The sequence below is a fragment of the Dermacentor andersoni genome, chromosome 4 (genome assembly GCF_023375885.2).
Source record: "Dermacentor andersoni chromosome 4, qqDerAnde1_hic_scaffold, whole genome shotgun sequence".
Classification (NCBI taxonomy): domain Eukaryota; kingdom Metazoa; phylum Arthropoda; class Arachnida; order Ixodida; family Ixodidae; genus Dermacentor; species Dermacentor andersoni.
This window is the reverse complement of record NC_092817.1, coordinates 111198697-111212632: the sequence shown is the minus strand read 5'-3', so window position 1 is coordinate 111212632 and position 13936 is coordinate 111198697. Positions and strand designations below refer to the sequence as shown.

Below are 13936 nucleotides of genomic sequence, written 5' to 3'. Positions count from 1 at the left end.
CTGCTGATAATGGTGATGATGATGATGATATATTTTGTTCATTTTTGTGCAGCAAAATAAATAAAATCCACCAGGTTGAATCTTTGCACACTTTAAAGAATTACATAATGCTTTCTTGTTTGTAAAAAGTTAGCTAGCATTGAGCATTTGCTGCCAAAATATTATTACATTGTAGGAAGCTACCATAGCCATAATTATCAGCTGAATTTTCTTTTTGTATCTTTTTCTGGCGAACACATCCTTCACTTATGATAATACAGACATATTTGCCATTTAAAATGGTTAACATATCAACCTCATTGAACTATAACATTTCCCTTTAATTTTCTTGTAAAGAGAAGCAGATTCACAATATGATTTAACATGTCATAGGTTCCCTTACCAAAAAAAGAAAAACTCACAAATTTTGTGGATCTGATACCCTTGATTCACTCGCAGCTAACAGAAGTTATATGCTCCCGATTCTTCGATACATTTAGACTCGTCTAAAAACAGCATGTAAAATAAGGGACATAACATGGAAGGGGCGTGTATGTCTCTTCTACGTTACATTCCGCATATAGCGTGCTGTTATTAGGTGATCGTGAGTGATCAAATAGCCTGAGTTTCTGCACTAATGAAGTGCATGATATTGAGATCTCCCTATCACTCCTAAGAAACCTTGAGATAGCTCCAGCGGCCACCTGAAAAACCCGTGAAAGCCCTGGATAATGCCAAGAGGCTCTCCTGCAGTCTGAACATGTGTACTGCCGGCAAGGAAGGGAGCAGTCCTCCCTTCTTTATTTCAACATTGAAAATGGAAATAAAATGTATATGCAAAATAAAAAAAAGTGAGCCGGTTGTAAGTGGCAGCATGAAGTAATTGAAGGACTCCATATTATTTGTAGAATGTTGTTTTCTTATTTTCTTATCATTAGCCCACAAGAATTTACATTGCCTCCTGAAGCACCTGCATTAGTATGCCAGTAGTACTTTTTCGTGAAACTTGGGCTTTGTTTTACACATTACACGAGTGTTTAAAAGGCTGTTTTTATTAACTTAGGCTGCGAAGTGCACGATGCTGAACAAGATCACAAGCAGTCCAAAAGACCTTGTGGGGATAGTACTTTTTGGCACGGTGAGTAATGGTCAGTTTCATAGCTGTTTGGAATGATTTAATCTTGATTATAATGGACTGTAAAGGAAGATGAAAGCATGCTGATGACATTGCAATTACCTACCATGCTTTGGAGATTTAATTGTCCTTCCAAACATCAAGAACAGTGGTCCAGCACATTCTGTATTTCTTGGCGTCTTGTGATATCTTTTGTGACAGATTTAAACCTTTGCTCAAGGTCTCATTGGTGAGGCACCAAAATTTTAAGCTATGTGCGTATGAAGTATTTAGCTATAGGTGCTTTCACCATAGGGCACAGGTGTGAATTTTGGGTAAGCAACCTAATCACAACACAAATGCAAATTATAATTGACTACAATTTTAGCTGTCCCTAATGTGTTGCCGCCAAATCGTTTTTTGTTTTTCTTTTAAGGATAGCCCTTCATTTGGAACATTATTTATTTTAATATTTTTTTAAACTTTATTTTGGAACATTTGTGCACTAATTTCATTCGTGTATTTGCACAAAAATTTAAGTTCATGGATGCCCAATGAAGTCAATGCCATCTGAAGCTGACTTTCTCAATTTCCTGTTTCACTGCTCTTCATATCTTTTGAAGTCATACTAAGGACATGCCTGAACCAGTTGCTTTTCACCAGCCTGCAACAGTGTCTAATATTTTTCACCTGCGGCTTTGCTTTCACCTTTGGCATTAACAAGGACAAAGACAGCAATCCCAATCGCTTCAAGAATGTGTTTGTGCTGCAAGACCTTGAATGTCCAGGTGCGGAAACTGTTCTGAAGCTGGAGAAGCTGATTGCAGGTATGGTAAATGTGACAGACCTCTCCTCCTTTTGTCCTTATTGGTGTATCCAGTGTCCATTTGCACTGTTTCTCTTGTCCACTCCTATCTTAGTGTGTGTTTTATGCAGTCTCTTTCTAGTGCAAGGCACTGAAATGGGATAGTTTTTAGTGTTGTGTAGTGGTTTCCTATACTGGCAACAACTTTTTGTGGCATGGGTTGTTTCACATTATTTTTGTGAAACAACCTACACATGCATGCTTGGAAGAAGTATTAAAGCTACTAAAATGGGAAGGCTTAGGAGTGAGGATCAACGGCGAATACCTCAGCAACCTTCTGTTTGCAGATGACATTGTCCTGTTCAGCAGCACTGGGGACGAGTTACAACAAACAATTGAGGGCCTTAACAGAGAGAGTGTAAGAGTGGGGTTGAAGATTAATATGCAGAAGACAAAGATAATGATCAATAGCCTGTCAAGGGAACAAGAGTTCAGGATCACCAGTCAGCCTTTAGAGTCTGTGAAGGAGTACGTTTACTTAGGTCAATTACTCACAGTGGACCTTGATCATGAGAATGAAATTACAGAAGAATAAAAATGGGTTGGAGAGCATACAGCAGACATTGTGAGATCCTGACTGGAAGCTTACCACTGTCATTGAAAAAAAAAGGTGTACAATCAATGCATTGTACCTGTGCTACCATATGGGGCACAAACTTGGAGATTGACAAAGAAGCTCAAGAACAAGTTAAGGACCATGCAAAGACCGATGGAACGAAGAATATTAGGCATGATGTTAAGAGCCAGGAAGAGAGCGGTGTGGATCAGAGAGCAAACCGGGATAGCTGATATTATAATTGACATTAAGAGAAAAAATGGAGCTGGGCAGGCCATGTAATGCGTAGGCTAGATAACCGGTGGACCATTAGGTTCCAGAATGGGTATCAAGGGAAGGGAAGTGCAGTCGAGGACGGCAGAAGACTAGGTGGGATGATGAAATGAGGAAATTCACAGGCGCAAGGGTTGGAATCGGTTGGTGCAGAACAGGGGTAATTGGAGTTCTCAGGGAGAGGCCTTCATCCTGCAGTGGATATAAAATAGGCTGATGATGAGTCTATGACTGTGATTATAAAGTTCTTGATATTCATCATTTGTTTTGCTTATTTAATGCATTCACTTGATAGTGGATTCAACTTGTTTTTCATGGTGGTGATGTCTCTCTATATACTTAAATCCTTTGCCTAGATGGCCCCAAGAAGTTCAAGCAAGAGTATGGCCATGGCAATGTCAACATGGCTGATGTCCTATGGACCTGTGCTCTTATGTTCTCCAAATCGTGAGTGAATGCCTGCCAACTACCTCAAGCTTGTTCTAGAGTTTTACAAATGTTATCTCAGTATTTATGAAAATTTTGTTCGCGAAAAAGCTTTTCTGTTAGTATTAGATCTCCGAACATTCATTCCATCAGGAGCCATCTGATGGTGAAAGAACACAAGCAAGGTACTTACTTCAAGAAAATTTTTACAGACAAGTTTTTGAAGCAGGTGATATCAGCTACAGTAATGTCGCTGAAGAAGTCACTGTGATATAAAAACAATGTGCTGCTTATCAGTCTGCTGCTTCAAGTTTTCTGCTGCTGGTGCGCAAGCATGCCTAGAGCTAAATCATGCTATTCCCGCCCTCTTCACCAACCCCTCCTTGTTGGGAGGTTCAAAGGATATTGCAAATGTTAAAATTCACTGTTTAGCAGGTGTGCGAGTGCCCTCATCTTCACATAGAATGGCTGGCTAAAGGGGCCTTGTAGTCTCTTAGGGCTGCTTGCAGAATGCCCTTGCAACCTCATTGGGCAGCGCTCGGCACATTAGGACTGCACATACTTGAGCGAATGTTCATGTTTGTGAGCTCGACGTTGTTCATGTTTGGTTTGGTTAAGAGGTTGCCACGTGCAGAAAACATGCAGCTTGCGCTTGCATGAGAATGTCGAAACTTAATATAATGCATTTTTATTGACCCTTGATTGTCAGTTACCAATTAGCCCAGCTTTCAGCAATGTAGTAACTGCCGGTACTGTTGGAAATAATGAATTTAGGTGCATTTCAGTGGGGGTGATGAAGTTATGTGCTCAGAATTCAGCGCAGCCAGCGTTGAGTTTAATACACGCAGCATATCTTGCATTCACATTTATGGAGCTTCAGTGTTTTGATATGTACAGCATAATTGGTTGTACATCCGAGTTCGTTATAACCAGATTTCACTGTATCTTGGTATTGCCTTGTCCTCAGACGCAAAAGTTTTGTAATATATTTGTAAATGGAGCTGGCCAATCAGCAAATAAAGTTTGTATCAGTGAACCAGATTAACAAGTTTATTTGATACAGTGGAACCTCATTGATATGATCCTGTTTTGTACGATTTTCTGGCATGAACGTTCACTATCGAGGACACAAGAAATGAACCAATACAGTTATGCTTCTTTTTTACCAGTTATTACGTTCCCGGTAAACACTATCTTGCAGCACTAATGTTCAGTACATCGTCAAACTGCGATCATAATGTACGTTTTCCGGCTGCTAGATCCCTTGTGAACAGCAACCTTCCCACACTGCTCGCCCGCCTGTGTAAGGTGAAAATACTGGCATACGCTCAGTCCCATCTTCCATGACCATCAAATATCATCGCGGGTCGTCGCACATCACATTCACAGCTATTACCATTGACCCTGTTGCGTTAACCATTTTAACCTATCTATTTCACAGTAGCATAATGTCATTGGAAGCATACTGTACCCTTTTAATAGGTGATAACCTGAACACGCCGCCATTCCTAGCTGTTCTCTGCTGCAGGCGTCATGTGTCACTTTGATAACATCATATTCCAGTGTCGCCTACCAACTTGATTTCGTTTCGGTTTCCTGTTGCCGTACGCAATAGCAAAACGACAAAGCACGTCTCTGGCCACTTGGATCCCATCTTGCGCACTCTAGCAAGGACTCGAATTACCACCAAAACTCGGCCAATGGGGCAGCCAGCCTCCGTGGGCAGGATGACAGCCGAGCAACAGTGTTTTATAACCTGCCACCATCCCATCCAGGCAAGGAGGCGAGGAACATGAAGTTCAAGAAACGCAACGGCACTGTGCAACTATTGTGAATGCTTGAAACGCCCCACATTTGATACGTAGCTTTACCATGCAAGATTAAAGGAAGGCTCAAGTTTGCTGTGGAGCCTGTGTGCTTTAGCAGGTTGATGATTGCTGGGTTATATTCTGTGTTGCATGAAATGAAAAAACAAAACAAAAAACACATGAGAACGCTCCACAGCCGTGCGGGGCAGCGGCGAGTGCTGGTGCTGACAAACCAGGATGATCCTCACAAGGGCTCAGCTGACCTTGACGACAAGGCAGTGGTCAAGGCCAAGGACCTTGCCCAGTCTGGCATCGAACTTGACCTGGTTCACTTGAAGCCATCTGGAGACAAGAAGTTCCGGCCACAGATCCTCTACCAGGTATGTCTTGCAAGTGGTTCATTGGGAAGATCACGTGGTTGTATGTGGGCTGCCACAGTGCGACAAGACTAGCTACTTAAAGAGACTGAAAGGATTTTGACAATTTTGTACAAATGTACTGAGTCGTTAGGATAGGTCCTTCTTATCATTAAGTGACACATCTAAGTACTCTGCATAAAGCATGTAATTTATTATAAGGTTTTAAAAATGGGAATCACTACTGATCACAGCGGTGCCACGCCCTTGAGTTTTCAGCCGCCATATACCACCATCTACATAGCGGAAATGCATGACATCAGTTGGGCGAGCTATCTGATTGACTGCCCACGTTGCGTCATCAATAATTTTTCCAAGATTATAGTGAAAAAATGTTATTTGTAATAGCTGGAGTGTTGGTTAACTTGTTTCTATCAAAAAGAAGTCACAGCAGGAGAATACACAACAATTTATCACTACAGTCGAACCTTGATATAACAAACTTCGATGTAACAAAATTTGTGATGTAATGAACTATTTTCATTTCCAGATCGTAGTTGCATTGAAAACCATGTATTTTGTTTCGCAATTTAATTATGTAATTTCGTGACACACTTCGATTCAACGAAGTTTTCGGCCACCTCAAGCATGAACTTGAAGCATGTATGGCTAATTAATCTAATAAGAAATTATAAATATGTCGGCCGAGGCAAAAGTTATTTCAAATGTCCTTCTGCATGAAAAGTTTCAGCAGCAAAACGGCTCTCAAAGCACACGTGCTGCATTGGTAAACAACTTGTAGAGGCAGCAGGGCGCGCGGCATCTAGCAGCGCTCAGAGAAACGCGAGAGCTGACTATGCCTTCTGCACAGGAGGGATGGGGAGGGAGTGAATGCATGCATGGTAACGTGATCAGGCACTCAAGCACGTGATGAGAGGAGGGGGCACGCATCTTGTGTTTCCCACGCGTTGGTCGCATAATCTCAGGTCTCAAGACACGGTGTGAAGCATTTGCATTGCGACAGCAAGTTCGCGGTCATAGAGTGAGATCTGTTAATGTTTGCCTTAATGTGTGTGACGCTGATAAAACTACAAATCGTACCTTGTGTAGTTGTCTCTTTGCTATTGTCATCAATGCTCCGCCTTTCTGGCAAAACTGTGACTTTTCCTTCTTTTTTTTTCTTTTTTGCTCAGGACGAATACTTTTTGGCAGAACGTATCTTTTTGTACTTTTGCTTTTAATTTGCGGACGGCAGCTGCAGGCACTAAGTGCAATCACGCATGGTGTCCAAGATTGACGGCACCACGCGACACAGCAGATGCAAATCTCGCACGCCGTGAGCCCCATCAATACATTACTCCCAGCGCGATCTGATCTGCACTGCATGCACTGGTGTGCTCATAACCGCATTAATATGGCCTGGCCTTCTTGCAATTTGTTTATAAGTGCTTACTAACAAAACACTACCCACGAGGAATGTTCTGGGTATTTGGGAAGTTGTTTTTAATGCTCAAACTTTCAAACCTCGAATTAACGAAATTCACAGTTTAACGAAGTTTTTCGCTGCAAGTACAACTTGGTTATGTCGAGGTTTGACTGTGCACTCAAGCACTTTGGCTCACAGCAAATATTGTCTGCTTGTGTTACAACATGTTTCATGTTGATGCGAGCTGTGCAGTCAATGTTTGTCTTGAGGTTTTTTTGTTGTTCTTTCACGAGGACCAGCCCTTGTTGCATTGTAGGCTGCAAATCTAACGATTGCCAGCATGTCAAGCTGCGACATCAGGCAGGTGAAGTGGCTGCAGCGCATCAGGCTGTCGGTATCCGATTAGAGCCAGGATCCTCGCATTTGCGGCCACCACTTGACGCCGGGAGATTACTACCGCAGTAGAGGATTTTAGTATGTTTGGTATTCCGGTAAATGCCGGCAGGCTGGGCGTTTTGCTGGTTAAGTGGGGGTGCAAAGGTGAGTGACCTGCAGAGTGCAGCCACCTGGTGGCATAGAGCTCAACCAGACAAACAGAACCAATATATCAGTAACCAAGTATATTCTGCTCTGCTGCTGGTGTAAATTTTCAGCAGCTGCATAATGATCAGCACATTGCCTCTTTAATTGTTTCAAATGTTTTAGTCCTGATTACAGGAATGTTAGCTCTCTGTTTTGCTGGTTGGCATCAGGTGACAGCACCGTGCATGCCATCTATGTTTACGCCTCTGCCCATCCGCCATAATGTCCAGATCGTCTGCGTTTACTGTATTACCGGACATGCTAAGCGCTGTGACAGAACGTTTGCAATGCATGCTGCTCAGAGAGTGCTCGCTGGGATCGGCGTCCATGTGGCTAGCAGAGAGAATGAAGAGGCTTCGGGCGCCGACTCCAAGACAGCCGGAAGTAGACGACACGACGTCACATCGCGACGCAGAGCCAGCGAAGGTGGAGCTTAGCCCCAACCACTTGGCGAACGAGTTGAGAATAAAGCAAGGCTAGGGAGGAGGGTAACTTGTAATCGCCCATAGTCCTCTTAATAGATGCTTCACTTAAACTGTGGTGCAAATGTTTTACTTTAGCTGTACCCAAATATGCGTCTGCAAAATTTATCCAAACCATTTCAGGTACCCTTTAACTGCCAACTACAGTTGAAAGTTAAGCAGTTCAAGTTAATGGCAGTTAAGAAGTGACAAGGCCAGCTACTTTACTGCCACCTGCAGTACTGGGTATGAGAGGTATTTGAGAACATTGTTAGAACTTGAAAGTTACTGGCAACATATTGCAGTCAAAAATCAAAGTATCTGTTCCAAATTTCTTACATTTCTTTTATCACTGTATTCAAAGACTGTTGAATAAAAACATCTTTGGCCTCAATTATTGACTGATTTCAACTCCGTTAATGGCAGCATCTCGGATCACATATTATGCGTCAGTGATGGGAAGCAGTTTTACAGCAGCAGGCTTTAGCGAGTTTTAGTCTCCCTGTCACTGGCACTTTAATACACAGCAGTGTAGTAGGTTTATGTTGGGAACTAGGGACACCCTATTGAAGGTGGTGTGGCTGCACATGCCCATAGCCAGGCACTCTTGGGTCACACAGGCCGTGTGGGAGCAAGCAAATCCAGTACTTAGGAGTGGCGGATATTGACATTGTGCATAGAAGCACGGCTAGCTCTCTTGATTCTGACCCTAATTGGCCTCTCAAAGTTCTCAATCACCATGGTTTCCACCTGTTGGAGAAGCTCAACCATTTGAACGGTATCTGAGCACAGACAGCGCCTTTAAAGTAAAACTTTTTTTGCTGCTGTCTTGCAGTTCCCACATAGAGCAGAAGCTTGTTGATACGACCTCGTTTCGTACAATTTCCTGGCACAAACATTCAAAATCTGGAACACGAGAAAATGACCCAATAGTACACTTGCACTTCTTTTTTGCCCATTAATACATTCCCGGAGAACACTATCTTGTGACATCAACATTCAATACTAGCAGTACTAGCCTGCCCGTGTCATGTAAAATGCCAGCACATGCTTAGTTTCCTCTTCTGGTACTAGAAAATCTTCTCGTGGGTTGTCTTCTCATCATCTTCTCAGCATATGCTGAGAAGATGATATCATATGAAGATGATCTTCTCAGCATATGCTTCCAACCCCACAAAGTGCTGTTGGAAGCATATGCTGGACACATTTAGTTGGTGATAACCACAATGTGCTGCCATTCCCTGCTGCATGCAGGCAGCATGAAGTGAGTTTCATGTTTCATTCTGGCAGCTTTGTATTTTGCCGTCACCCACCAGCTCGATTTCGTTTCGGTTTCCTGTCGTCGTCCTAGAACGCTATGCAATAATAGAACTACAAAGCACGTTTCAGGCCGCTTGGGCCCCACCAGCTCAACAGCATTAGTGTCTTATGCCGTACCAACTCCCACTAAGTGGGCAAGCAGGGCATGTGAAAACTTCCCGCTAAAATGCTCTGCCTGAAGAAGCTGCTGACCTTGGCCGAATTCAAGGAATGCAATCGTGGGGGGGGAGGTTGGAGGGGCAGTAAGCTTGCCGAAGTTATAAAAGCAATACATGTCTTGGATCCCTTAGGCCCTACAAGCTCAGCACACGTCGGCGTCTCACACTGCAATGATTTGCACAATGCTTCGCATTACGTAGATATCAACTACGTTTGAGTCGGCCATATTTTTTAATAACTTCTGGTCATGCGTTTTGCTAGTTGATAAGTTTTTTCTTACATTTTTTTTTTTCCAATACATATGAACGAGGTTCTGTTGAACTGAGGATCTGAACTCTTTTCTGCATGCAATTTTTCACTTTGGTTTGTCAAATTGCATTTTCAGGTATGCCTTTTGTGCATGTATGCATATTTTATGAGGTAAGTCAGTATAAAGATTTTTTATGGTAGTTCTTGTTCGAGTTAGCACATTACTTTTGCTTACATCGCTTTTTTCTTCAACAGAACCTGGTGACCAACAAAGAGAACTATGAGGATGCTTTCCCTGAAGCTTCTGAAAAACTGGAGGAACTTTTACTGAGGTATGCACATTCACCATCCTGCAATCAAGCAATTCTTGGCTTTTGTTATAGTTTAACTTGGGTATGTAAAACTCATTGGGCAAGGGGAAGGCGTTCAATGTATTGAAAATTCATTGTGCCAAAATAATGTTAAACTAAGCTGTAACTGAAACCTCCATGCATCTCTAAATGTTAATGGAAATCATGACAAATGGAACACTAATAGCTGGCAGATCCAGTACATCTAGGTTGGAAAGCATTGCGAGAGAACAGACTTCATACCATACCACAGCAGCTGCATAGCATAAGCCCACTTTGTTAAGTAAAGTTTAGAATATTGTTTTATTCTCGTTCTTGATACTGTATTTGTCATTATCGCTACATGCAGAAGAAGAAACCTCATGTAAGTTACGAGACATCGGTCATTATTGTGGCCTGTTATGCTGCGTCAAAGGCATGAAGAAAGAGTTGTCCTCGTCTTCTGGGCACAATGCCATTAGGCAAGTGAGCCTGTCATCAACAAGGTGAAGAGGTGCTTCACTGCATCGCACAAAAGCTTAGCGTAGCTAAGGGAACAGATGATGGCTGCTGCAGGGCAACAAACAGCAACTTTTAGGCTCGTGCAATGACCCAGTTTGTTGCACAGCCAATCAGAAACAAAATTTTCCAGCTTGACGTGTGCAGCTGGCTAACAAAAGCCCTGAAATGCACTCCACCACTTTTCTGTAGAAAACCTTGTGCCATGACCACTACTGCTACACTTCACTCATACGAGCTCGCCGAAACACGTTCCAAAATAAAAGTACATCGGGGCCTCCACAAGCACTTTGCATTTCTGAAGACTGTGCGACAGGTTGATAGTTGTAGATGCTACATTCACAGGACTGTTCGTCTTCCATCTTATTGTGATGAAAAATAAATCGCATAATGTGTGAGCTGCAAGATTTAGAGTATACAGAATCAATATCAAATGGAATTAAATGTAGTTGAAGTGGCAGAGGATGGCATGTAGCAGCAAGAGAAGAAAATTTGCAGGCATAAGAGGGGTAACATTAGTGGTGCAAGATGGGCTGCAGAGAACATTACCAGGCACTTCTGTCATACATAGAACTCGAGAGTAGGCTGCTGTTGCTAATCTCCTGCACTGAAGGCTGCTGCTGTTGAGTGGATTGTTACTTTGTGAACTGCAGCTTGTCTCTCTTGTCACTAGGGTGCGGCTGAAGGACCACAAGAAGCGGCGCCTCATGTCATTGGCCTTTTGGTTGGGGCCCGAGCTGAAGCTGTCTGTCTCCCTCTACAACCTGGTGCGGCCGACGGGAAAGCCCGCCACCACGCGCCTGGCCAGGGACACCAACGAGGAGCTGCTCTCCCGTCGAATCACCTATGCCATGGTATGGCGGATCCTCAGCCGTGCAGTTGTTGCTTCTCCAGCCGACCTACTCCCTGTAGTCCCACACAGCCTTATCATCTTAGCAAGAGAGTATCTGCTGTGGCATTTCGTGCTGTTCTGTTAAAACCAAAATGGGCAATGGAAAAATGTCCTGATGAGCTGAAAAAGAAAACGTCCACCAAAAGAGCAAGTCAAGGCTTGCTACTGGATGAGGATAAAAAAAGGAAAAGATAGGTGGCAGTACCGTAATACATTGTACACATTGCCCACTGCATGGTATGCATGATATACATTCTGGAAGCACGTCCACACTAAATCCGCTCGATCAAATGCATTTCACACATTCTCACATGCACACAAACATACGAACATTGTGTGTTTGCTTTAAAACGAACTTTCTCGCACATGTGCTAGAGCCAAGAGGTCCAAACTCATCTGGCACAAAGACTTGGTGTTTTATGGCACATCAGGTGTGCCTGACATCTATGTTCTTACATCCTTGTCCGATAAAGAGTGGAAGCCCAGGTAGCTACCATGTTTATTCGAATCTAGGCTGATAGTTTCTTTCGAATAATCATATGCCTATCTCTAAGGTCCGTTTAGATTCGAGGATTTTAAGAAAGCATGCCAGTTTGTAATCGAAAATGATAAATATGGTGCATAGCTAGCGCCATCTAGAAAAGGCAGTATTGCAGCCGCTACTAGCCACGCCAGTAGCCAACTGAAGTACACGAGCAATGTCGCCATTATTACCTGTGTTGCATCCATGGAGGAAGGAAACAAGTGGAGGGGGCATACCGTAACGCGAGTGAAGCCGAAATCTGCTGGGCCAGTGGTGGCCCAACATGTGATTGCACATCAAAGTGCACGGTTGGTTTTAGTGTTCCTGTTTCGCAGGCAGAGCCACGGTAGGGCAGCTGAACAAGCACGCATTGAATAAAAACTACTGGCATAGCTACTGGGAACAAAACGTCCCAGGAAATGTCAATTCTTGCTCCGTGATCTCGACACAAAAGCCACCACTGTGGGCCACCACTGTGGCTTCACGGAGCGATCGCTTGCCAAGGCTGGCTGCATGACGTAATGCTCCCTCTTATATTTTCCTTCTTCCATGGTCGTATTGGCATACGGTGAGCCCCGTAGCGTGACATTATCATAATGGCGCCAAACAGGCGATGCCACTATAGTGCCACTTTCAAATGAAAAGTTGTGCTAGCCGCAGAGGCATCATCAAACATTCAAGCCAGGTGGGACTTCAGCACCGATGAGAAAAACTTCCGTCGTTGAAGTATCTTGGTCAACAGCTGTTCACCAAGATCGCGCTGCATTTCGACGCGTATGAGCCGTGCCGCGCTGTCCGTGCATGCATGGGCACACGGACACGAGCTTGCGCGCGTCCGCAAGCGTACCTGTGGTCTGGGCTATACCGACAACGCTAGCAGCAATGATGGCGTAAAGTCAGCTCGGCATGTTCATTTTAAATAAGTGCTATTTTCATTTTGTGAACGCTGTCCTCACTTTTTTGTTCGGCCTACATTCGAGTAAGTTTTCTTTATTTTTTCTGGCTTCGAACATTCGGGGGTCAGCTTAGAATCGGGGCCGGCCTAGATTCGAGTAAACAGTGATTCATGCACTGTATCATGTTTCATAGCCCAGGAGCTGCCTTGGGATGTTCAACCCCTTAAATCAATCAGTCAATGGACATCTGGACCCTGCATTATTGGTCAGCCTTCCTGTTATTGCTTTATCATCTCTCTTCTCCCTCTGCATCCGTTTTGACTGAAAATGTTCCTGTGGCCTTTACGTGCCAAGTTGATGCAGCCTTCTAACGTTGTTCAAGTCAAGTCCACAAAGGCCTTAAAATATGCACAGTTTTTTAGAACTGGTTGCAGCAATGGCTCACTTGTGTTCCTTTGGTGTTTCCTCTCACCTTCCTCTTTTCAGGACACTGCAGAAGCACTCATGCCAGGTGACATTGCCAAGACCCAGGAGTATGGCGGCAGAAAGGTGCACTTTGACATTTGCGAAGTGAAGCAGATCAAGGCAATGGCGCCTCCAGGTCAGGGCCTCGCTTTTTAGAAACATGAACACCTTTTCACAGCATTGAAACTTGTCGCACTACCAACAAAAATGGGTTTCTCTCAAAATTTTTCGTCCTGTTCCGGGAATCAAAGTCTGAGTTTGAAAGGATTACTGTATTTGCTTACACAATTGCATTTCCTTATTTGCTCAGAACTGTGTTTCCAACAGACACATTTGTCAGTCATTATATATGTACACCCACGTTCAATGTGATCTGCAACAAATGGTCTGCGTGGTTGAAGGGACTGCATGGCAGTGCCAACGTACGAGAAAAAGCAGACTTCAGCCATTCTTGCGGCTCTGAACTCATTCAATGCGACAGCAGCATTCTCCCACAGTGAACATCAGTGTCTTATTTGTTTGTTTTGGTTACCTGCTTCTTTATGAAATAATTGCTGCCACCCACTATGCGGAACTGGAAGAGACCTTAGCGGTTAGGATAGTCTTTTAGGGAAAAAGGGTGCAGTTGTAAAAAAACTATACTTTTAATTAACAGTAAAAAAAAAGCTTATATTTATTATAACTTTTGAAAGATAATTAGAATTTGTGATAGTACAGAAAGGGTAGTGTGGAATTGAT

General features: G+C 43.4%; 1 protein-coding gene across 1 annotated transcript in view; it reads left to right on the top strand.

The window, feature by feature from the left end:
- Irbp (Inverted repeat-binding protein) overlaps positions 1-13936 on the top strand; it is a 31955-nt gene that overhangs the window by 2164 nt on the left and 15855 nt on the right. Inside the window, exons 4-10 of the mRNA XM_050184492.2 lie at positions 1043-1117; positions 1818-1920; positions 3144-3234; positions 5218-5401; positions 9830-9906; positions 11096-11276; positions 13220-13334. Coding sequence (XP_050040449.1) covers positions 1043-1117; positions 1818-1920; positions 3144-3234; positions 5218-5401; positions 9830-9906; positions 11096-11276; positions 13220-13334 — 826 coding nt within the window. The remainder of the gene's footprint in view (positions 1-1042; positions 1118-1817; positions 1921-3143; positions 3235-5217; positions 5402-9829; positions 9907-11095; positions 11277-13219; positions 13335-13936) is intronic.